This window comes from Xenopus laevis, chromosome 7S (genome assembly GCF_017654675.1).
Source record: "Xenopus laevis strain J_2021 chromosome 7S, Xenopus_laevis_v10.1, whole genome shotgun sequence".
NCBI lineage: Eukaryota > Metazoa > Chordata > Amphibia > Anura > Pipidae > Xenopus > Xenopus laevis.
Window position 1 is genome coordinate 66,755,002 of NC_054384.1, and position 23,806 is coordinate 66,778,807.

The window sequence follows — 23,806 nt, forward strand, 5'->3', positions numbered from 1 at the left end:
TTTTTTATTGAACTTCTGCAGCTACAGTATGCACATTAAAGATGGGCGCTCTTCAAACCTTCAAACACATTTATTCAGTTCAGTTGGTTTTAGATAATTCACCAGAAATAAAGACTTTTTCCAATTACTTGCTGAGAAATGTAGTAACTAAATATAACTGTAACAGTTCAGAATCTGCACACGGATTATACTGAGCTGCCAGACTGAGACACCAGAGACAGGAACATGAAACGTTAAACTTCAATTTTGGAAAAACGCCAAAAAATAAAAAATGGAAAGCAACTGAAAAAAGTCTTTATTTCTGAAAACAACTGAACTGAAAAAAAGTGTTTGGAAGGTGAACAACCCCTTTAAAGTAAAACTATACCCCCAAAATAAATACACAAGCAACAGATAGTTTATATCAATTTAAGTGGCATATTAAAGAATCTTACCAAACTGGTATACTGTATATATATTTAAGTAAATGTTGCCCTTTTACATCTTGCCTTAAAACTACCATTTTGTGATGGTCTGTGTGCTGCTTCAGAGATCACCTGACCAAAAAACTACAACTCTAACTGTAACAGGAAGAAGTGTGGGAGCAAATGACTCTGTCTGTTAATTGGCTCATGTGACCTAACATGTGGTTTGTTTGGTATGTTTGTGTGCACCGTGATTCGTAGGATCCCAGGGGGCTGCCCTGATTTTTTAAAATGGCAATTTTCTATTTATGATTACCCGATTGCACATACTACTAAAAAAGTACATTATTATAAAAATGGTTTATTTACATGAAGCAGGGTTTTACATATGAGCTGTTTTATGCAATATCTTTTTATAGAGACCCACATTGAGGGTTATAGTTTTCCTAATAAAAAGCAAACTAAGTTGAACTGCAATTGTAAATATGATATGCGTGTTTCTTAATACATGGCAAAATATGTAGATAACATCAGTGATGGGCAAATTTATTCGCCAGGTGTGAATTCCTGCATTTCACCGCCGGCGAAATTGCCACAAAAATTCGCCGGCGACAATTCAGACGGCGGCGATAATTCTAGGCACCCATTGACCTTAATGGGCGTCAGAATTGTCGACAGCGTCAGAATTGACGTCGGCGTCTAAATTCGCGTTTTGCAGGAAATTCGCAAATTTTTCGGTGAAGCAAAACAGGAGAAATTCACCCGTCACTAATAAACATCACTAATAAACTAAAAAAGGCAATATGTTTAATGACTAAAGAGAAATGTAACATGTTTCATGTATGTATGTTAGTGACCATGTTTGTGTCCCTTTTTCCTGATTACAGACCTCACTGACTCACAACATTTGTGACCAAATGGCTTTTGTGAACATTCACAAAGACAAAATGTTTAAGAAAACTCTAGAACAGGGGTTATTGCTAACCTTCGCTTAACAAAGTAATTTGCCAGCAAATTATTTAAAATTGTGAGCGGCGCTAAACATTCGCAAAAACACAATTTTAAGCATTGCTTGTGGTTTTTAATTACATTCCCACTTAAAAGAGCAATAAACGTAAAGATTAGACTGCATTTTGGTCCTTGTAATGGTGTTAGAGTGCCATCTTATGGTAAATGCTTGTAGCTACACCAAAGGCCCATAACCGCAATGCCTAATATAAACCTTATATAGTTACAGTACATATCTGCATTGGGTTTAAAATGGCTACATAGCTAATTTGGCTTTAAAAATGTCCATCAAGTTCAACCCCTCCAAATGAACCACATATATAGATATACTTATCCCTATCTATACACTCAAGTAAATTAGGGTTGCCACCTGTCCGGTTTTGACCCTGATAAGCCGGTAATTTAAGGGGCTGCCCGGACAAAATGTCCTGTCCTGTTTTCCAAATTAGGAAAACCGGGCAAGAAACCCCATGATTGACACGGGGATCGACCAATCGCTGCCTCATAGCCACACCCCCGATGTCACGGACCGCCCCCCCCCCCCACCGCGTCACGTCCCGCCTGTTGCCCAGTCTCCCAGGTGGCAACCCTAACGTAAATTAACTTTGGGGCCTATATATCAAGTTAAGTAAAATAATGTAACCCAGGAAAAAGGTGTAAAAAAATGTATGAATTTATAAAGCTATGTATGTTATTTTACCCTGCCCAACTGCTGTATTTTATGCAGCTTTTACTCTGTTACATTCAGGGTGTACCCATTCTATTCAACGGGGAAAATATAGGTGGCAAGTTAAAAACAAAGTAAAATGATGTGCAAAGATTCATCAGCAAAAAAATCCCCACCATTCTCAAGCAGCTGCTTTTTACACCTAAGTTTTATGTAGAAAACTGTATTTACACTGAAGCCTGACAATCAGATGGTGATGGCAATGTATAAGTCATCAGGCAATTTCAGGCCCAAATCCGAGTGGGCAGATGTGGTAGGAATTTTTAAAGAGGATACAAATCCTTAATATAAATGTTGCTGCAGAGAACAACAGGTACAATATTGAGACACATGCCAGCCTGTTGCCAGTATCCAGTATCACTGTGTAAGGCTTCATGTCTCTCTAACTACTGATAGCATTCAAAGGTTGCATAGACATGGGTTGTGTGTGGGATCTGCCATGCTGCTTAAACTGTTGTGGTAATGAATTTATTTATAATTCTTTATATAGTATTGATATCTATCAACCACAGTAATATTGTGCTCAGGTCTAACAGTGAACTTACTTATAACCATAGACAAAGGCATCATAATCTTGATGTAGCAAAGAATGGTGATAAGTCCTGGAAGGAGCACTCTACTAAGGGGCATATTTATCAAGGGTCGAATTTAGAGTTTATGGGAGTTTATAAAAATTGCCATAAACTCCCATTAACTTTAAATTAAAAAAAAAATTCGAGTCAAAAAGTTTATTCACCAAAAAAAAAAATTTGATTTTCAAGAGTCCACCAAACAACTCCAAATTGAGCCTATGAGGTCCAATCTGGCAGGTTTTAGATGGGGAATAAGCAAATTTGAATTCTTAAAGGGACAGTACATGCAACTCAAATCGAATTTGGACTATTCCCTAGTCGAATTACACTAAAATGAACTCAAAGTTCGAATTTAAAAATTAGAATTTTTAATTCGACCCTTGATAAATCTGCCCCTAAAAGTGAAATGCCTGGGTGCTGATGAAAAAAAGTAAAGATAAATGATTCATTTTAAAAAATTGAAAATGAAATATAGCACTCACAGGTCTTATAAAGATAGACTGTGACATTGAGCTTTTTTGCCTTTTTTTTGAAAAGCCTGATGAGTGCTATACTCTCTCTCCTCAAATATGTTTGTGTGGAAATACTGACACCTGCTGGCCATAGTAAGTGGTTGCACAATACATTCATTTAGGACTGGCTGATCTTTAGTATTCTATAGAACTACTATACACAACCATATTCAAGTACAGTGATTTTTTAGCTTCTGGAGATAAGTTGCACAAGGTCCTTTAAAATAGGAAATTTTGTATATATCAATACATGTTAGCTGCTACTAGGGGAAGTATTTTGGTGACAGAATTGGGGTCATATGCTAGAAATAGTATTACTGTTAATTTTTTAACAGTTATGCACCATAGCCCGGTGGACAACCACTTTCTGCAGCATTTGCCGTTGAGTTTAAATACACAAAATACTAGAAGTACTTATACCCTTCAGCTTTAAATCTATTTAACTAAAAGTGCATAATCCTTCTTAAATATATTTAATGGTCTGTCACACTACTAGTTTTCTGTAAAACCACTTTTTGGACAAAATTCTTACCATAAAAAACACTTTTTGGACATTTAAATCAACATCAAAGGGGTGCCCTATTGTCACTTGGAAGGATCTCCTGGAGAATAAGGAGAATTATACAGTATTGTATAGTACAGGTATGGGACCTGTTATCCTGAATGCTCGGGACCTGGGGTTTTCCGGATAACGGATCTTTCTGTAATTTGGGTCTTCATGCCTTAAGTCTACTAGAAATTCATTTAAACATTAAATAAACCCTATAGGCTGGTTTTGCTTCCAATAATGATTCATTATATCTTAGTACAAGCTACTGTTTTATTATTACAGAGAAAAAGGAAATAATTTTTAAAAATTTGGATTATTTGGATAAAATGGAGTCTATGGGAGACAGACATTCCATAATTCGGAGCTATTTGGATATCGGGTTTCCGGATAAGGGATTCTATACCTGTATTCCCTTTGCAATGTAAGGGTACTTTGGGCTGGGGTTCAGGGGGGACTGGGGTTCTACCACAGGGCTCTCTGTATTGGGCCCAATTTTATTAATGACCTGAAGGAGTATGTAGAAGGCAATGAATCTGTATTTACTGGTGAAAGAAATCTATTAAAAAAAATATTTTATTAAGCATGTGTCATGTGTGAATAGCAGTATACTCCTATGATTTTTGTTATTCCTTGAGCTAAACCGGCCAACAGCGTGACTGAAGCTACTCCATGTTTGGTCCTTGCAAATAGGTAGATTAGATAACCATTATACAACCCCTCCCCTCAGCCATTTGTTGGCTGTTTTCTTCTACAGCTAAGCAATAAATATGTTCTGCACAAGCCCTATTCATTGCTCTTTGTTGAACAATTTAGTAAAAAATGCCAGTTAGCAGATGTGAGGGCCACAGATTCACTGGAGGAGATATTAATTTATGAAGAATTGTTACAGCCTCTCATGTAAATTATTCAGTATAGTTTTGTTCTCTGGCATACAAAATGGCATTGTTAAGGGAGACATAACTAAAAATGCCACAATTAGGCAATAATGAATGATATACAGTCATATGAAAAAGTTTGGGAACCCTCCTCAGCATGCAGAATAATTTACTCCACTTTCAACAAAGATAACAGTGCTACTGTATGTCTTTCATTTCCCAGGAACATCTGAGTACTGGGGTGTTTTCTGAACAAAGATTTTTAGTAAAGCAGTATTCAGTTGTATGAAATTAAATCAAATGTGAAAAACTGGCTGTGCAAAAATGTGGGTTCCCTTGTAATTTTGCTCATTTGAATGCATGTAACTGCCCAATTACTGGCAACACAAAAATTGGTTGGATTAGCTTGTTAAGTCTTGAACTTCATAGGCACGTGTGTCCAATCATGAGAAACGGTATTTAAGGTGGCCAATTGCAAGTTGTGCTTCTGTTTGACTCACCTCTGAAGAGTGACAGCATGGGATCCTCAAAGCAAATCTCAAAAGATCTGAAAACAAAGATTGTTCAGTATCATTGTAGCGCTATAGTAAATTGAGTGCACCTTACTCTACTATAAGCTTCACTCCCAGTACATATGCTCCAGATGAGACCTTAAAACCTTAGGGAGTGAGCCTTCGCAGCGATGTGGAAGCAGGGTGTAGTGCAACTGTAACTGTATTCAGGGTGCAATAATTGAGCGCCAGGGGTTCTTATAACTTAACCATTATTAGATTTATTGAACACAATATACAATCCGCAGTGGAGTGTACAATTAGCACATACAGGATCACATTACAATGGATAGGCAGTACTCACAGCACCTTTGGTCAGTATGATTCTCCTCAGAAATAGGAACAATACATGCAGCTTTGAGGAGGTACACCCAGCTTTCAGCCTTTTCCCTAAGTGGAACCTGAGGGGAATACTCTCTACCCTAGGTCTGTACACTTAGTCCCTACTTCTGGGCAATTAGTACCCTGGGATCTTAATCCCACTCACAATCCTCGGAGGAGCCTCAAGCTGCTTAGCTAAATATCCTGACTGTCTGTCACTCCTAGAGTGACCTATAAAGGTGAGCAGCCTATTCTTACTAGACCTGGCCTGTCTAGGTTCCACTCGAGCTCTGCCTCCTGCACAGGCTAGAGCCAGCACAAGATGGATACTGAAAGCATGGCTTCAAAAGCTTTTATACTTTAGCACAATGCCATCTATTGGTCACTGTGAGAAACAACAAGGGGCATAGCTTAAAGCAGGAATAGGAAACAGTTACTCCTCCCAACTGTATTTTAGGACCCAGTTAGGTGTCTATAACACTAGGGAAACTGCTAAATAATACTGGCGATGGCTATTTTACACATCCTTACGTCATGATTTAGGGAAAAGCTACAAAAAGCTATCTCGGAAGTTTAAACTGTCAGTTTCAACTGTAAGGAATGTAATCAGGAAATGGAAGGCCACAGGCACAGTTGCTGTAAAACCCAGGTCAGGCGGGCCAAGAAAAATACAAGAGAGGCATCTGCGGAAGATTGTGAGAATGGTTACAGACAACCCAAAGATCACCTCCAAAGACCTTCAAGAACATCTTGCTGCAGATGGTGTATCTGTACATCATTCTACAATTCAGCACAATTTGCACAAAGAACATCTGTATGGCAGGGTGATGAGAAAGAAGGTAGAGTTGCTTGTTGTATGCAAAAGCTCATTTAGACAAGCCACGGTCATTTTGGAACAAAAATTTAGTTATGAGACAAAAATTTAGTTATTTGGTCATAACAAAAAGAACTTTGCATGGTGGAAGAATAACACCACATTCCAAGAAAAACACCTGCTACCTACTGTCACATTTGGTGGAGGTTCATCATGCTGTGGGGCTGTGTGGCTATTTCAGGGACTGGGGCCTTTGTTAAAGTCAAGGGTCAGATGAATTCAACCCAATATCAACAAATTATTTTCTGTTAATCCAATAAATTTTATGTCACTGCTGAAACACTACTGTTTCCATAAGGCATGTTATATATTAAAAGGAAGTTGCTACTTTGAAAGCTCAGCCAATGAGAAACAAAACTCCAAAGAATTAAGAGGGCTTCCCAAACTTTTTCATATGACTGTATGGTACTAAAAATTAAAAATGGCCCATTTATTGGAGCACCCCATACATCTGCTACTAGTCTCAAATGAGGGGTGAGCATGTTCCAATGGTCCTTGCCAGAAGCACAGTAGGAGGGGGATAGACAACCACGGCTCTACAGCTAAACAAAGACAAGCTTCAGTTCCCTATCAGGTCAGTCTAGCTGCTACAGTGCCACTGCCCCCTCCACAGCCTGGGAAAGGAGGCAGCAGGAAGTGGAACAGATGAATGGGACGAAGAGGGTTTTTTAAAGAAATTTTTAATAATCGCTCTGAAACACTGCTTTTTAAAGCAGATTTATTCTATATTTAGAGCAGTATAATGCACTGCCACATTCTTTTACACAATATGCTCCCATGTGAGAGCCCATGGTAGGACACAGACACTAACCACATAAAGTAGAATCTCAGTTATGAAAACAGGCTGGCCAGTATTGTAATCTTGTACTTGACCCTTCAACTATTCCCTATTTTAGCCAACAGTGTCATCAAGACTGACAGGCCTTAGTTTAGAAAGTAGATGTTTATATAAACAGCACTGTTTCTAAGGAAGGCATCCTCATGTGGCTCCTGCAATGCCACCCCCTTGCTACAAGTTCTTACCTTTTTCCTGCGCCAGAGGGGATCCAGGGGGCCACATCGATAATGCAGATAATGCAATTGTGCTCTTGCATTAGTATGCAGAATTTCTGGATTGAACTGGAAATTCAGCTCTTAAACGTACCAATAGCGGTAAAAACCCAGAGTACATTTTAAAAAAAAAACATCAGTAGAACCCATTCTACCTTTAGTAGAACCCATTCCAAAACCCTTTCCAGGTACCTTAAATTTAGTTCTTCTCCTGCTTATCTGCAACATAACCAATTTTTCCAGGTAAAATTGAAATTCCCTGAATACCACCTTCAGCTTGAAATCCTATTCTGTCTAAATAATGTGCATTATCAGGGTAGTTTGCACATTGCGATGGGGTTTATGTGAGTAGAATTTGGAGATTTATAAATTATGATGCTATGTGATGATATAATAACCCAGAACATTTTAGCCTGAAGGGTAAATCATCTCCGACAAGACCTACACAGCTTGTTTGTCTGTTTATAGTGAATTTTCCCACTTGAACCTTGTTCCCATCTGAATTATTTTCTTCATATCCTTTTGTTTGAGTGGTTGCTACAGTTCACTTTTTAAACTAATTTTTGTATCCTTAAAAAGGTCAGTACTTCACACATTCACCCACTGTCTTCTGCTTCATTCCTTCATTTTACATTTAAAATATATTTCACAGCTGGAATTCACCTTTTTCTTGTAATTTGCTCTGTTCCCATATTGTGATTTTTAATATCCCACGAAATATAGCATATAGCATTTTGCTATATAGTGTATAAACCAAATTTCTTTACAAAGCCCTAATTATATAGCACCATTGTAAGCAGTGTAATTAATACAAATAAGCTATGATCCAGATAATTGTAAAATCTTTTATATAATATATTGTATTTTTCTATACAGAATCGAGATTATAATACTTCAAGCTTTTAAAGAACAGTATAAGGCTGTTATAAGACATCAATTAAGGCTTCTATCATGTGCAAATTTTAAGGCCTGTGTTACACAGGTTTTAGATTCAAATCTGCTCTAAATATCTGCACTGACAGGTGAATTGTATGCATGTCAGCCCTTATTGAGTTGGTGCAGATTAAAGTGGACTTTTTTTTGTGAAACTCCATGTGTGACATAGGCCTTATATTTACTAGTCAACATCAATGTTTATATCTCATTAATTTTACTCGGTGTATATATTCTGTGCATCTATTTTACACATGGGTGCTTGCATCATGCCTGGAGGTATCATGATAGTTTCAATGGCAGACAGGCTGTATGCATCTGATACGCAGCTCCCCCTTTCTTGTTCTGTAGAATCAATACTCAGTGATTTGAAGGTGTAAACCCATTTAGCTTTGAAACTGTTGTAAGGGCTAATTCACAATGCCCCATGCAATTGGCCATTATTTTTGCACTTTGCCCACTGTGAGGAGTATTGTGCAAAGTGCTCTTGCATTTGCCCACCCAGGGGTCACAAATGACCCCTTTAATCTCTCCAGGCATTTGTAGAATGCTTAGCATTTTATAAAACAGCTATTTTACCCATATGTAATAAAGATATTTTAAAAACACACACACAGATAATACACTGAGACTTTATTAAAATGCAATTAATTAGATATAAACTATGATGTAGCAAATAACATATTTAACCCTTTATATGTCACAGTGTGGCACAATCAAAGAACCATGGAATGGGTTAAACACAATCAGCTCAAACAGTAATTGTTCTGAATTTATTGTAGTACAATTCCCAGCCTTCTTATTTCTACTAGGCTGGGCACATAGGTCCAATATATATTTCCTACCAATACAGTGATTATCCATTTCCTCTGATTGGATCCCTAAGGGCAGAAGTTGAAATCACTGCATGTAAAGTGGAAGGGGAATGTTTTTTTTGGACACTTTGTCACCCACATGAGAGGGTTCAGACACACTTGCATTTTTTTGGGAGGCTAAAAATCCATACTGAGTATATCAAAATGCACATGTGTTTTTTAAAATGCACAAAGTGCATTTTTGCGAGTTCAGTATGTATCTGTGTGTTTTATGGTATTAAACACACACATTGAACAGGTAAAAATGCAACATGTTGCATTTAAAAGTAGGCAATGTAACACAACTGTGCTAAAACAATTTTGCAGGCTGTTGGGTACAGCCAGATGGATTACAATGGAATAAATTAGCTCATGCGTTTTGGTCGATCAAATGTGCATCTCAAACGTATATAAAATGCCCAAATATTGCCTGTGTGTAAGATCCATAAGGAATGAGGTTGAGGTAGAGTGCTGATGGTAACACATTTAGTATTAAAACAACATTAAAGGAACAGTAACACCAAAAAATTTAAGTGTTTTAAAGTAATGAAAATATCATGAACTACTGCCCTGCACTGGTAAAACTGATCTGTTTGATTCGGAAACTCTACTATAGTTCATATAAACAAGCTGCTGAGTAGCAATGGAGGAAATTGAAAAAAGGCTATATGGCACAGATTAAATAGTGGATAACAGATAACATGATGTTCTAAAGAGCTTATCTGCTATCTACGGTGTAACTTGAGCCTTTTCACCTTTAATTAGCTGCCCCCATTGCTACACAGCAGCTTGTTTATAAAAACTATAGTAGAGTTTCTGAAGCAAATACACCAGTATTACCAGTGCAGGGTAATAGTACATTATATTGACATTACTTTAAAACACTTTAATTTTGTTGTTACTTTTCCTTTAATATATGTTTTAAGGGCCCTGTAATATCTAGTGGCACTACTGGCAGTGACAGAATACTTATGAATATCAGTAAGAACATAGTTGACACCTCAATCATTTGAAGCCAGAAACAACATATGCCCATCAGCCTGTGTTGTCAAACTAAAGCTCCATCATGCTTGAATGATATAGAGTCCTAGGAGCTGTAGGAATACAGATTAGATATATGAATATACTGGTCCTAACTCAGATGGAAATGAAAGTAACACTGTCACTGACACTGTTTTTCCACTTTCTGAGTGGAAAATAAAGATAAAGTGAATAAAGTTTTGTACAGTTACGATGTGTCAGTCCCACATGGAGAGGAAACAAGAGCTGTGTGGGCTGGAAAAATATGTATCCCCTCTGAATTTACTCAATAGTTCAGAGTTAAAGTCCAGTAATGAGTGGGTAGACACAACAACATTGCTATGAAATGTTTACTTCCCCTTCAATATGTGTCCAGTACTTAATGACAGAAATGGAATCTGTGAAAGCAAGAAATACTTGCTGCACTGAGATCTGTTTGCTTCTGCTAGATATATTCCAGGCTAGGGGCCAAAAGTCACACATAAAGGGAAATTGAGTAGGTGGAATGATTTATACAAGTGAACACCCTCCATTTAGCATATAGGGCTGGTATCTCACCCCTCCTGCACACTTTTTTCTTTGCAGTGTGATTTTCCCAAAGGGGTGCCAATAGCTTTTGACTATACATTTGCCTTGAAATTTTCTTCTAGTCACTCACAGGCTGCAGTGCTAAGCAGAAAGTGATTGTGCAAATCACAACACACTTACTCACAGATTTCAGTACATGCCTATGGATGTAAGTATTCAGTATTCCCATGATTACCGGCATCTGGTTTTATATGTATATTTACATTAAGTGCAATTACTAAAGAATGCAAGGGTAAAACTATTTAATTGTGGGCATAAAGCACTGCATTTTTCACCAGTTTTTTTTAATAGTCTCCTTTTAGTAAATGAGCCCTTATATGCAAGTAAATGACAAGCCTTGAAAACGCAGGATTCATTTTGGCAGAAGTTGTTTTGTATCTTAAGTGCATTTGTGTATGTGTATATCCAGTTATAACTACAAATGACAGATTTTGGATTTCAAGTGAACTGTTTCTTTAAGGGCAAAGTCACGTCATTTCAAAGTTGTTGATTTAAGCAGAAAGGTATGTGAGAGTTAAAGGGGTCAGCAACACAAAAGCCACCGTAAAATGTCAACATTTAGACATGTCTGCCAGGTACTGGCACCCATAGACCACAAACAGAAGTTGCAATGGCATATGCTGTGCTTTTTACTATGAAAAAAAATACCTTTAAAAAAAAAAGTGAGCAACTCAAGTGTTGATCATAAATTTAATTACACACGCACCCGTACATCAAACATTTCAGGTCAGAAAGTCACATCAGTTCATTCAGAGAGAAACCCAAGGAAATGGAAAGGCAAGCTCTCCCCTAGCAGTTCCCTTTGCTCAGAGTTGTGGAATAAATGCTGGAAGCTTATTGGTGTATAATACTGTAGCGGAATAACACTGGATTAGTGGATTTTGGTTTGCATTTTCCTGCAAGGAAACCGTTTCAAACATATTGCTCTTTAGGACAGACATAGGGTGCCCTTGAGCCAGCAGGGGTATACGAGAAGTTGGGATCTGGTGTCTGCAGAGTAAAGGAGTCCTGCAGAAAGAACGATAAGGGAACATAGCCAGGTTGAAGCTGATCTAGATATTCTTCTTCATGGGAGCAGCGAGCACTCAGGAAGTCTCGGCCTTCAGGTATTTGTGGACAGTGCTCTCCAAACCTCTGCAGGTGGGAATAACACAGAATTAATATGCAGAAACATTACTGTAGTCTCCCCTACTTAATAAACGGACACAACTTCCTTTACTGACATGGTTAGTGTTGCTGAAATATCCTACAGTAAACTAGAGACAGTGCCTATATACTTAGTCATTGTAAGAATATGCTTCATTAGGTGTGTTTTACGATCCATGTATCTATCTAGTCACATACAGTATGCATGGATCATTTGATATTCAGCTATGTTAGAGTCACTAGAGTCACTAAATATACTTTTTGATTATAAATACTGGTCTTTAGCTTCCATTTGGACTATGTAAGTCTAACAAATCTTGGTTCTGTCATATACAGGAACCGAGGTCTCTTTTGTCCTTGGCCTGTTCTTAGAATTAATCAAACTGTTATAGGTGTTTTATAGTACTCCCCCACAAACCTTTTCTATAGAAATCTAGATTCCTTATTTGAATCCATACCTGTTTCTATGAAGTCACAGATACAAATATAAATACATATATTGATGACAACAAGCAATGATGAGTACATGTAAAATGTCATAAATGTATCCCAAGTTCATGTGCAAAGGAGAAATTCAGTTAAGTTCAGCATGGCGACTTTAGCAGATGGATGTAGAAGACACAAAACAAAAGGAATTTGACAGACCAGCACAGCAAATGGAAAACCCCCTTCTGGATGACACGTTTACTCTCATATAGCTTGAATAAACTGGTTGATGGACAAGAAAATGTTTGATATGCCGTCTGCATTTTGGGGCATATCATGAAGTGTTAATTGTGAAAAAAATATTAAATCCATGATTCTCAAAATTCAGAAGCTTAGAATAGGGGAAGATAATATCTGGATTAACTTTCCTATACTATGTTAATGAAAGTTTTATAGCAGTTGTATCATGGCTTCTTTTATTGTGTTACATGTATTGCTATCCTTTATATATAACGTGTTCATGTCTTACTCGTATCAATCCCTGCCCCAGTGAGATTTAAATCTGAGTTCCCTATCACATTGACACCCAATATGGTCAGAGGCCAGTTATCTTGAAACTATGTTTTTGAAAAGTGGGAAACCAGGAGAAGCCAAACATAGGGAGAACATGCAAACTCCCAGTGTTGTTGCCTGAACCTGGGACTCCAGCTATTTAAATGATATTTCCATAACATTGTTTTCTGCATGCTTAAAGGAGAAGGAAAGTCGTATTTACATGGGGGTGCGAAAAGTTAGGCACCACCAAGTGATTATATATACTTACCTTACACCCCGGGCCGGTGCTCCTATCAGGAGAAAACTGCACCGGTCTAGGGGTTTTTCCAGCGAGCACCAAGGAGCGATCGGCTTCCTCCTTCTCCTTTCTTAAAATTTTCGGGGGCAGACGCATGCACAGTATAACGAAATAGGCAACTTTTTTTTTTGCTCTACTGCGCATGCACACCCGCATGAACAAAGAAGAAGCAGGAAGATCTTTCCGTGATGCTCACTGGAAGAACCCTGGGCTAGTGCAGTGTTCTGCAGGTAGGAGCACTGGCCCAGGGTGTGAGTTAAGTATATACATTCACTTGGGGGTGCCTAACTTTTGGCACCCCAAGTAAATACAGCCTTTAATTCTCCTTTAAAGGAAAAGTAAAGCTTAACTAGAAAAGTTGGCTAGAAATGCTGTACATTATGTTTTGGGTTCTGTACCAGCCCAAGGCAACCACAGCCCTTTAGCAGCAAAGATCTGTGCCTCTGAACATGCCCCTATAGCTTTCCATCTTCTTTTCTGCTGATTCACTGCACATGCTCTGTGCTGCTGTCACTTACTGAGCTTAGGGATCCACTCACAATATACAGTACACATAGAATAGAAATGTCACAATATAAGTCTAATTAGTAATCAATACAGATAATAACTACATGGCAGCACAGAAACCAGTGCCAACCTAATTTTTTACTTGATAATTTGCAACAACCCCTAAGCTTAGCTTCTCAACAGCTGCTCAGAACACACTAAGCATGTGAGTGTCATAGACACTTTCCAAGATGGTGACCCACTGTAATAAGTTTGAAGTCCTGGATCATTGCTGCTATTGACAAGCTGAAACTTTAAGCTGGTGCAATAAATTCAGTATATAAAACATGTCATTTTACCCATATTAATTTTTAGGGTTTAAGTCTCCTTTAATAATGTTTTTTTGTTATTAAAGAAATCCATTTTTCATAAAGCCTCATTCACTACAGCTAATTGATCCTGTTTAGGGCTCTTAATCCTTAGGGAGTGTAAATGCTGGGTTTGACACAGGAACTGTGACCAGATATCTAGAATCTCAGCCATGAAATATAAGAGAATGGTAACTTTTTTGAATAATAGGAGGAGATATTTATTACTGTTAGCACAAACAGGATTTATTCATGTCATGCCACTGTATAGTTTATTATCAGAATTATAATGCCTAGAACCCGTGCCATTGGAAATATTTATTGTAATTTACGCCAAGGTATACAAGTGTTTTGTAACTTAGTTACCATTCAGACTGCTTAAATTTTCATTAATACATATTTTATTAGACCATGATTGATTACAAAAAAGATCTGGGCTGACTGATGAGTTTGGCTGTTGTATGGAATAACTGGCTTACCTGATACCCCAGAGCAGGTCCAGACTGAAATTAAAATAGGCCCTGGCATTTCAGGTACACAGAGGCCCAATCAACCTACAAAGAGGCCCAAAAAGGCCCCACCAGCCCACTAATTACTGACTTTCTATGGCACTTTATAGCAGCCCCTCTGGCATTTGCCAGAACCCACAGATTGCCAGGCCGGGCCTGCCCCAGAGGACTGCATAAAGTATCAGCCCAAGGGGATCCTGAAAGAAGGCCCACATGTATCCAACTTTATAGTTTATTTTTATTCACCTTTAATTCCCTTACTGAAACTGCTGCATATTTCTGAATCCCAACTGCAAAAGTATACAGCTATTACTCTAGTTTGGTATGTATACATCCCCAAGGCCCTACGGCATAATAGAAATATTGCATGCAATTTGCATTTTCAGATCCCCATAATATGTATTTGCAAGCTAAAGCTGTTTTGAAATCCTAAATCCAATTTAGCTGCTGTCGTGCATTTTCTCTCTCTCATTTTATAATAGGTGTCATTTGTATAATATACATATCATGTTTTTCCCTTACTTTTATTACGCATGCCTAATGCTAAATAAAGCAAACACATATCTAACACAGCAGGCTCCTTCCCCATTGCAAAAAGTATTCTTACAAGAGTGTGCCCCTTACAGAGCAGTTGCTTCACCCCAGGATTGCTGCTTTCTGAACTGATCAATAATTCGGTGCTTGCTGCAGAGATCAGCGGCAGAAAAAAAAACTAAGCAATCACATAAAAAAAAAAAACAATACAAATTGCCATATATATGACACTTCATACACTCCCTACGCTCCATACACTTTTCACTATAAAGTGTGAACAAAAAATAGTTGCAACATGGGCAGTTGTGTGCCTTCAGGGCACTGCAGAAATAGGCAAGATGTGTTAGTCCACCTATAACGCAGCCACAGTTTGTATTGAGAGATACAAGCATGGTCAGATATTGGTTTTATCACACAGTGAGGCTCTCCACCACATGATACCAATAGTAAGGTGACCAAGAGGAGCAATAAACTTGCAGCATTTTGCAGCATAGCCCTTTAAATAATTATGGGAATTCCTCTGATTTGTGGCTGACAGCTGGACTGTGTGACTAGTGTGCACTTTAATCCCTACCCGTCCAACTACTCTCCATACCCCCACAGGCCTATTCCCAGCCCCTGCATGCCCATTCTCTTTAATCCCTGCATCCTCTTTAAACGATAGAAGAAACAGACCCCGCAATTCAGAGCCCCCTGCTGCAGGGTCTGGTTCCTCTATAGTTACACCACTGGCTGGAAATTTAGAAGGAAAAAAACTTCTCCCATTGTCACACTTACCTGCCATACGATTTGTTATAGGTTTTGGATAATGTTTCTTCTTCAACTCCACCAATAGTAACTGTGCATAGTGAAATACAGTAGAGTTAATTTACAAACATAGGTGCTAAATAGCACAAGTGCAGTTGACCAGAGCAACCTGTAAGCAAATCGTTTTGATCATAGTACTACATTTTAATGGTTGCTATGGGACACTACACAAATGCAATTTGTTACCTACATTAGTATATTGACCCTAATACCTATATTGCTAAAATGTAATCATCTTTATTATTTTGCTGTTTCACCCTTTCTATGAATTACTATTATTTACTGCGAGAAAAAGAACTTGTTTAATACTCTAGTTATGCATAACATGCATTAACATTGCATTTCTTATTTCTATAAGGTAAAGTCAAATAGAATTGTTTTGCCACCAATATGGATTCATGTAGCTTAGTTATCATCACATTAAAGGCATGTAAAGTAGGAATTGTTTGCATTAGTAGTACTGTATTGAAAATGGCATTTTTAGAAGTTTTTGGATAATAGGTTTCCAGATAATAGGTTTCCAGATAATAGACCCATACATGTACATACTTTTTAGGAAACATGATTAAATTGGGGCCTATGGTTACTACCTGTCTACAGAGTAATTGAGGAGCATATCAGATGCATTTCTTTAGCAGATCTGAAGAAAATCTCACGATCTATTAAAGGTCAATTTTAATATATGCAGTAAAACACCGTTTTAAGGTTTTCCCAGGCTCCACAAAAATATATGTAAAATTAGGGAAAAAAGTAAAATGGAAAAAGAGTGCTACCACGAGGACCACATTGGACCACTCTGGACCATGAATTACAAACGTCATATCCGGGAAACTGTACAATCGGGAACAGAAAACCAGGATTCTATTGTATTACAGGTATGGGACCTATTATCCAGACCTGGGCTTTTTTGGATAATGGATCTTTCTGTAATTTGAATATTCATAACTTAAGTCAAAATAACCTTAAGTCAAAATAACCACATGCAAATTTAGTCATGATTGACCCACCCAATGAACAGTCAATTTTGGCAGTGTATTGTTATATATTTAATAAACTATATTAAATTATATTAGACTATATATTTTTTTTCTTTTATACGTGTCCATTTGTTCATCTACCCTGTGGAGAAGTTTCATCTAATGGTTTGTGATTATCCAACCACAAGGGGATGTTACCATGCTGAGTGGGAAAAACATCTTGTTATTATATTCACAAGTGTTATATGGTGTAAGAATTCGCTTAAAACTGATTACACAGACTATTGTTCTGTGCTTTTAGTGTGCAAACTACACAAACTTAAGGTGCACTGTACTCAGCTAAAGGGTGTAGTTAGAGAATAGTCATCACAATTTCTGAAGGTCATAGGGGTGGTTCACCTTCAGAACATAGTCTAAATTTGAATAGACCCAGCCAGAAGAGACATTTATTTTAAATGGATAGTTTTGAAGCTACAGACCATATTAGCTTTGTATAACAGAGAAAGAAGCATGCAAAGAGCCAGTTCACAGTGATTTTTTTGTTTAGCTGCCTGCCAAGTCCCAGGCTGTGAAATCCCCTACAGAGAGCTGAGACCACAGAAGAGAAAACTTTAGTAGGGCTGATCCATGGCTTATCAGGTCTGTAGCTTCAAAACAAAACATTTAAAATAATAAAGATGATTTGCAAAAATGTTTTTTTCTCACAGGGGCTATTAAAATGTAGAATATGGTCTAAGGTGAACACCCCAATTTAAGGTGTGGACTATCCTGAGGAAGCTACAATATTATGGATGGGATACATATATATTATAATGATATTTTATCTTTCTGATCAGACAATCTTCTATTCACCTCCAAGTCTGCCATTCAAACCATTGTACAGCATATACAAGCTGAGTGTCCGACTGGGCTGGCGGGACACCGGGAAAAAACCCTGTGGGCCGCTGCCCTCGTGGGTCCTGCCGGCCCAGAAACTTCCTTGCAAGGAAGCCACTTTCTCCCTCCCTGGCCCCCAGCGCAGCTGAAAGACAAAGAAGGTAGGTGCGGGGGCCCAGAGGGAGTCCAGGTTGTGGATCGGGAAGGGGGGCCAGAGGACCCCCCATTCTGATGCTGTACAAGCTTATGCTGAGCCAATGTTTTTGCTTTAAACTTTTCTGGAAGTGTTGCTCTATTTGATACCCTTGCTGTTTAAAGAAGTGAATCCTGCACTTGTGTAAAGCTGGGATCTCATTAAAAGACACAAGTTGTTGCATACTGCAATTGTCAGGTGAGTCAGGTGGAATATGATTTGCATTCAAACCATTGTCTTGCTAAATCGGACCCTGATAATCAGACAATAATTTAAGTCCCTAATGGGAGAGTTGCTGAACAAAAACCTAAATCATTCAATAACCACAAAGAACAAAAAACGATGTCCAGTTGCAAATTATAAGAATACCACTATCTACATCAAAATAAAAGTGACTTTTATTTTGAACCACCCTTTTGAAACAAACTTTATTCCCCCTGTACTTGCAACCATTGACTTGCACAAATAATACTACTGGTGCCATATTCTTTCATCACAACTAAAATGAAAAAATATTTGTGAGAATCATGCATTTAGATGGGTACGTGCAGGACATAACCAGGAAATGTGGGGATGGGATATGGCATCACACTGGCATTCTGTCCCCTAGGTATCATCATCTAGGGGGGCAGAGGGAGTACCTTGAGGCCAGCCTGAGGGGAGGGGCCTAGGTTGCATGCGTTAGCGTAAGTGAGGCTGGATAGTTGCATACTCCACAAGGTCTCTGCTGGCGTGGATGGCACTGCCAGTGCCGGGAGGTGATGCCAGGGCAGACGTGTCCAGATCAGCGTACTGAACATCTAGGTCCATGTGACCAGAACTCTGTAGATCAGAGCACCAAAAAGTGAGAAATAGAGGTGTGTTCGGAGGAGGAATGCTGAAAGGGTGGGAAAAATACAGCTGAGGAGGGAGAAGGGTTAGAAAGAAAGAATAAAGGAAGAGTTCAAGGGAAAAAAGAACATAAAATATAAATAATAAATACATTGAAATTATCCAAAGAAAATATACATTTTTGCCTTCTAGTAAATGTGTACCTTCTAAATTAACTTCATGATCCGTGAGTTACCCTGAAGAGCTTTAAACACAATACCCATTTAGGGGCATATTTACAGTACAATCTCTCAGATGTTCACTTGGCAAGTTATTTTTGTTTTTTGGACAGGTACCATTTTATGGAGGGAAATGGCAAACACATTTTTTTTTGGTGAAAAGGCATGAATTTGCCATGGCGTCTATTATGAAAGTTTATCGTGCAGATAAAAGACAGCTGGTGTCAACAAGATCTCAAAGAAAACGTGCTACAATGTATTTATTTCTATTCATTATTGTAATGACCCCCTGTTTTATTGATTTATTGTTCTGCTTTCATTTTCATATGTATAGGACAAACATAATGTTTATGTTAATTTAAATTCAGTGTTTTCAAGTATACAGTACTTGTTACTGGCCCTTGAACTTGTGTCATGTCACAAGTGGAAATATGCAAGGCTGCAAATGTAGTGTTTTTTTGCATTGTTTGCCGTTTGCATATGAATGCTTTGCCTTGTTATTACGATTTCTGTCAAGCTGTAATGTAATTGCTGTATAGCTGCCAAAGTGACCCTGGCAAGCAAAAATAAAACTGCTTGTTATTATTTTCTGTTGCTGATATTTCTGTTCATACGCTGTTACTATGCTATGGTCAGTTGTAAACTTTGGGGCTCATTCCTCAACAATGGGAACATTTTCACCTGGGCAGTAACCCATAGCAACCAACCTGTGATTAGTTGCATGTAGAACAATGAAAACAAACTATTTTGTTGAGTTGCTATGGGTTACTGCCTAGGTAAAAACTTGCCAAGTGTTATTAAAAAAATGTCAGTGAAGTACATGCTGCTTTAGAATGTTGTTGCTTACATCATAGCAAAATCAAATTTTAAGGCAAGCTCCCTCTGGTTATCATAATTCATCCTGTGGTTCTTCTGAGCAACTGTGGCTGCAGAAAATGTTACCACTCCACAAAAAGCACTCAGTATAATGAGCTCCTCCTTACATCAAAGCTCCAAACAGACTGCTGCTGGGACTATACGTAGCTAATTATTTCTAGTCCAAAAAATCCTCATTGGTAGAGAATAGGGGCAATAAGTACTCGTAAAAACAAAATATTGAACTGTTAGTGCTTTATAACTGAAAATATTAGGAAAGTATGGATATTTTTAAATAACAAGAATCAACAGAATTAATTGTCATCGCTATTCAATTTGTCTATTTTTGTGCTCATGCTCAACAAAAGTGTATATAGGTGTATACTGCCTTTAATAAGTCCCTATTCAGAAGCATAACAAAGTGGTCCAGACTGATTGTATTTGTAAAACCGGTATTTTTTGCACTAAAAAGATTCTGCTATAGGACCAAATAACATGACTACTGGTTTTACTGTATGGGTTTTTGTGTGAAGTGGTCATGAGTTCATTATAGATGCCATAGCTGTAATAATGCAACAGAATGGGTACAACTGTGTGAGATGAGAATCATTCCTGTATTAGAGGGTTTGTGGAGAAATAAATGCAATTTTCTTTGTTGAAGTGTGTGAGAGAGGCTCACTATGCCTACAATGACTGTTGTTAGTGCAGCAATATATAGCATGTGTAATAAAGGATGAAAGGAGCAGTACATTCACATTAGTCTGTATGAGAGACAGAGTGTCTGTATTACTGAATGACTGGAATTGAAATGAGCAGTACTGTAGGTTTCTGTGAGCTGGGGCATTATGGGAGTAGTACAAAATGTTTATATTATTGCTTAAGGGCTGATGTAAGGAGCAGTAATAAGTGATTAAAAAGCATATATGTATATATGTATAAATATATTTGCACATTTTAGAGTATTTAGAGACGGAGAACAATTAATTGTTGGGTTTTATTCAATGCAAAACGAATTACTTGCCCTTGTAGAGTTCTCTCTACAAAGGGCCCACTTTGCAGTTTAGTATTTCAGCTAGAACTGAGATTTGTAACTTTGTCCGCTAAGACAAAACATGGTTTATTAACAGTGTAGTTTACAATTTATGGCTCAGTGGTGAGTGGTTCTGCATTCATCACCTTTAATCACTAAAACCACCCATCCTGTTTGTCCTGCACCACAAAAGTCTAAAGCATAGACTCACAGAAGAGGTGGTTGATTTGTGGCTTTTGCATGGTATCCTGCCATCACTAACAAGTTCACTTAAAAGTTCCTCCAGCTTCTCCACAGAGAAAGGCCTGGTTACACGCCATTGGTTAGTTGATATGGTCTTTGCTTTGATGGCTCCTATTCCCACTGTTGTAATCTGATGGTTTGGGCCTAGGGTCAACCTCGCAAAAAAGTGGATGAAGACACACTTGCCGATTCGTTGCCGCAACTTTTGAAATGAATCGGAAATGTCCTTTGATACATCCAGTGGGTTTTCAAATAGTCACTGTGATAAATGACCACGTGTGCCTTCTTCCTTCTGTTGTATGGCTTAAGACTTCTTATATTGTGGTTGGTCCCTTGCTGCTGGTTAGAGAACCAGCAATGTGGATATTAGAATAAAGTACATGCTGGGCACCAGTTCCTAAAGGTTATGTAAACCTATTTTTTTAAACTGACCCACTTGTCTTCCATGGCTCTCCAAGCACAGGCATCTAAACTTCATTGATCACAACTTCACAGCTTCAACTAATACTCAACTGAATTAGTTCAATGGAATCCATTTGATTGGATGTCAGTGAATGTACTGCCCATAAGGGGTTAAATGCCAGGGAAGTCCATACTGAAGTGAAGTGAACTGAAAAAGCTGCTCGGATAAGTGGTGAGCTTTGTCTGGTAGGAAGGATAGGCTACTGAAGGCATAGTGGAAAAAGGAAGTACCAGCCTTTTCCAGTGGTGAGCAGGATACAACCAAGATCTTGTCTGCCAACCCTCTTTGTGTCATTTGTGAGCAAAAGTCAGGTGGGGGGTATTAGGTTTGTTTTTGTCACATCTGAGTTGGAATGCTTTCTAGGGTTAGGGGCCTATGTGCCAGTTCTGAGCACAAATGTGCCATGTTTGGCGTGAGTTTGGAGTGCACAGTCCTGTGGCATGGCACTTCAGTCAAGCGCTACTTGTGTTAGGCAGCACTCATTCCAAGAGAGGTGGGTGGGGGAGGCACTTAAACATCCCCCTCCCCTAACTTGCCTGTGATTTAGATGCCAAGTTGGGGAGAGTCAGGAGACCAGCAGATGGGAAGAACAGCACTAACTGCCCCTCCTGAAGTTGCACCTTAACCAGGGACACAAGTACTTCTTAAGTGAGAACAAAGGGGTGTGTACTTTTGCCCCAGGGTATAGTGAATGACTCCTTTGCAGTGGAGTGTCCAGGACTACTGGGGCTTCCACCTCAGTGTCTCCACAGCAGTCACAAACCCTTCCAAAAGCCCACCAGCCGTCAACCTCCGTCCTCCTGCTCGCGTTGTGTACCTTCTTCTTCCTTTTTGCGGCTGCAGCTGTAGCAGCTAAGGGTTCTACTGGGGAACTAGCGCAGGTCTGGTTTGACAGGACCCACAAGGGCCAGGACTCACTGGGTTTTTTCCTGGTGTCCGCTGGCTGCTTATAGCTGACTGCTTTTTCCTGGTGTCCGATTCTGCTAATGTATTAGTTTGGATAACTGTTTCAGTTATGTCTCCTGTTCCATTATGTGTAGAAACCAAATATTACCCATTTGCACTAAATAAGTAAAAGACTAAAATGTTTGAGGCTTTTATTTTGTAGAAATGCTGCTTTGTGCAAAAGTCTGTATGTGTCTACTTTTTACACCGCTTTATTCACTGAAGAATTATTTTTTATTACTGAGACTTCATTAATGCTGACATAAGGTTAAAGTGGAGCAGCAGTATTGCTATTTGTTCTCTAAAGAGCAAGCGATAGTCCTTCGGGTCAGGTTAGGCAACCTCATATTTGTCCCTCATGGCTGTGTGCATTCTGATTCAATGGTGCATTTCATTTAATAATATCATAAACCTGTAATAGGATTTGGCCAGAACTAACAGTCCAGTCTAAGGACAATGTCTGACTGTCTGTTTATACAACCACAAGGTAGTGCAAAAAAGTACAAACAGCAACTCACCAGGATGCAGGTGTGTGTATCTTGCCTCATCTGATGCACTGATAAATGTATAGTGTATTGCTCCAACAGAGAAGCATAAATGGCCTCACACTTTCCCACTGAAATGTATAGGCCTGTCATGCGATCTAGATATATCAGTAAAGTCTGCTGCATCTGACACAGACAGAGAATACATGTATGTTGCATCTGATATGATTGATATACCTTGTATTAAATTGGTTAAGGGCATAGTGAATGCATTCTGTATCCAAATTATGTAGAGATCATTTGTAGATAGACAGAAATACAAAGAAGGGACAGCACATGTGGGCCATGGAGGGGGGTACATATTTAAGGATATGTTAGTCAGTGACTGTTTCTTGGTCTATGCATGTCTTACCCTTGGATCACAGTAGGGGGATTTGTCTGATGCTGACATATCATAGTACGTAGTCTGTATTGGCAGCGTTATTATCTCCTCCTCTGCTTTCACAGGGTCCAAATGCACAACCTGAGGAGGCAGTGACACACACACACACATACACACGCAAATATGTGTTATCAAAGTTGTCAGATCTTCTCCGTTACAGAGAAAACGCTTTCTGGGATAATGAATATGTCGATGTACATCAAAAGAGGATTTGTCATAAGCATCCAGCAATAAATCTGTGGATTTGAAATGTTATTATTTTATGGCAGTGCCAGTCCTC

At 38.5% G+C, this 23,806-nt stretch overlaps 1 protein-coding gene across 4 annotated transcripts in view; it reads right to left on the minus strand.

The window, feature by feature from the left end:
* Window positions 1-11,515: 11,515 nt before the first annotated feature.
* LOC108697601 (nectin-1) overlaps window positions 11,516-23,806 on the minus strand; it is a 104,860-nt gene continuing 92,569 nt past the window's right edge. The window contains exons 8-10 of one of the 4 annotated variants that reach the window (XM_041571331.1): window positions 23,497-23,607; window positions 18,656-18,836; window positions 11,887-11,973 (exon numbers count right to left, since the gene is read on the minus strand). In XM_041571331.1, coding sequence (XP_041427265.1) covers window positions 18,696-18,836; window positions 23,497-23,607 — 252 coding nt within the window. In that variant the 3' untranslated portion in view covers window positions 11,887-11,973; window positions 18,656-18,695. Of the gene's footprint in view, window positions 11,974-18,655; window positions 18,837-23,496; window positions 23,608-23,806 lie in introns of all 4 variants that reach the window. The other 3 variants (XM_041571330.1, XM_041571333.1, XM_041571332.1) reach the window with 3 other exon arrangements.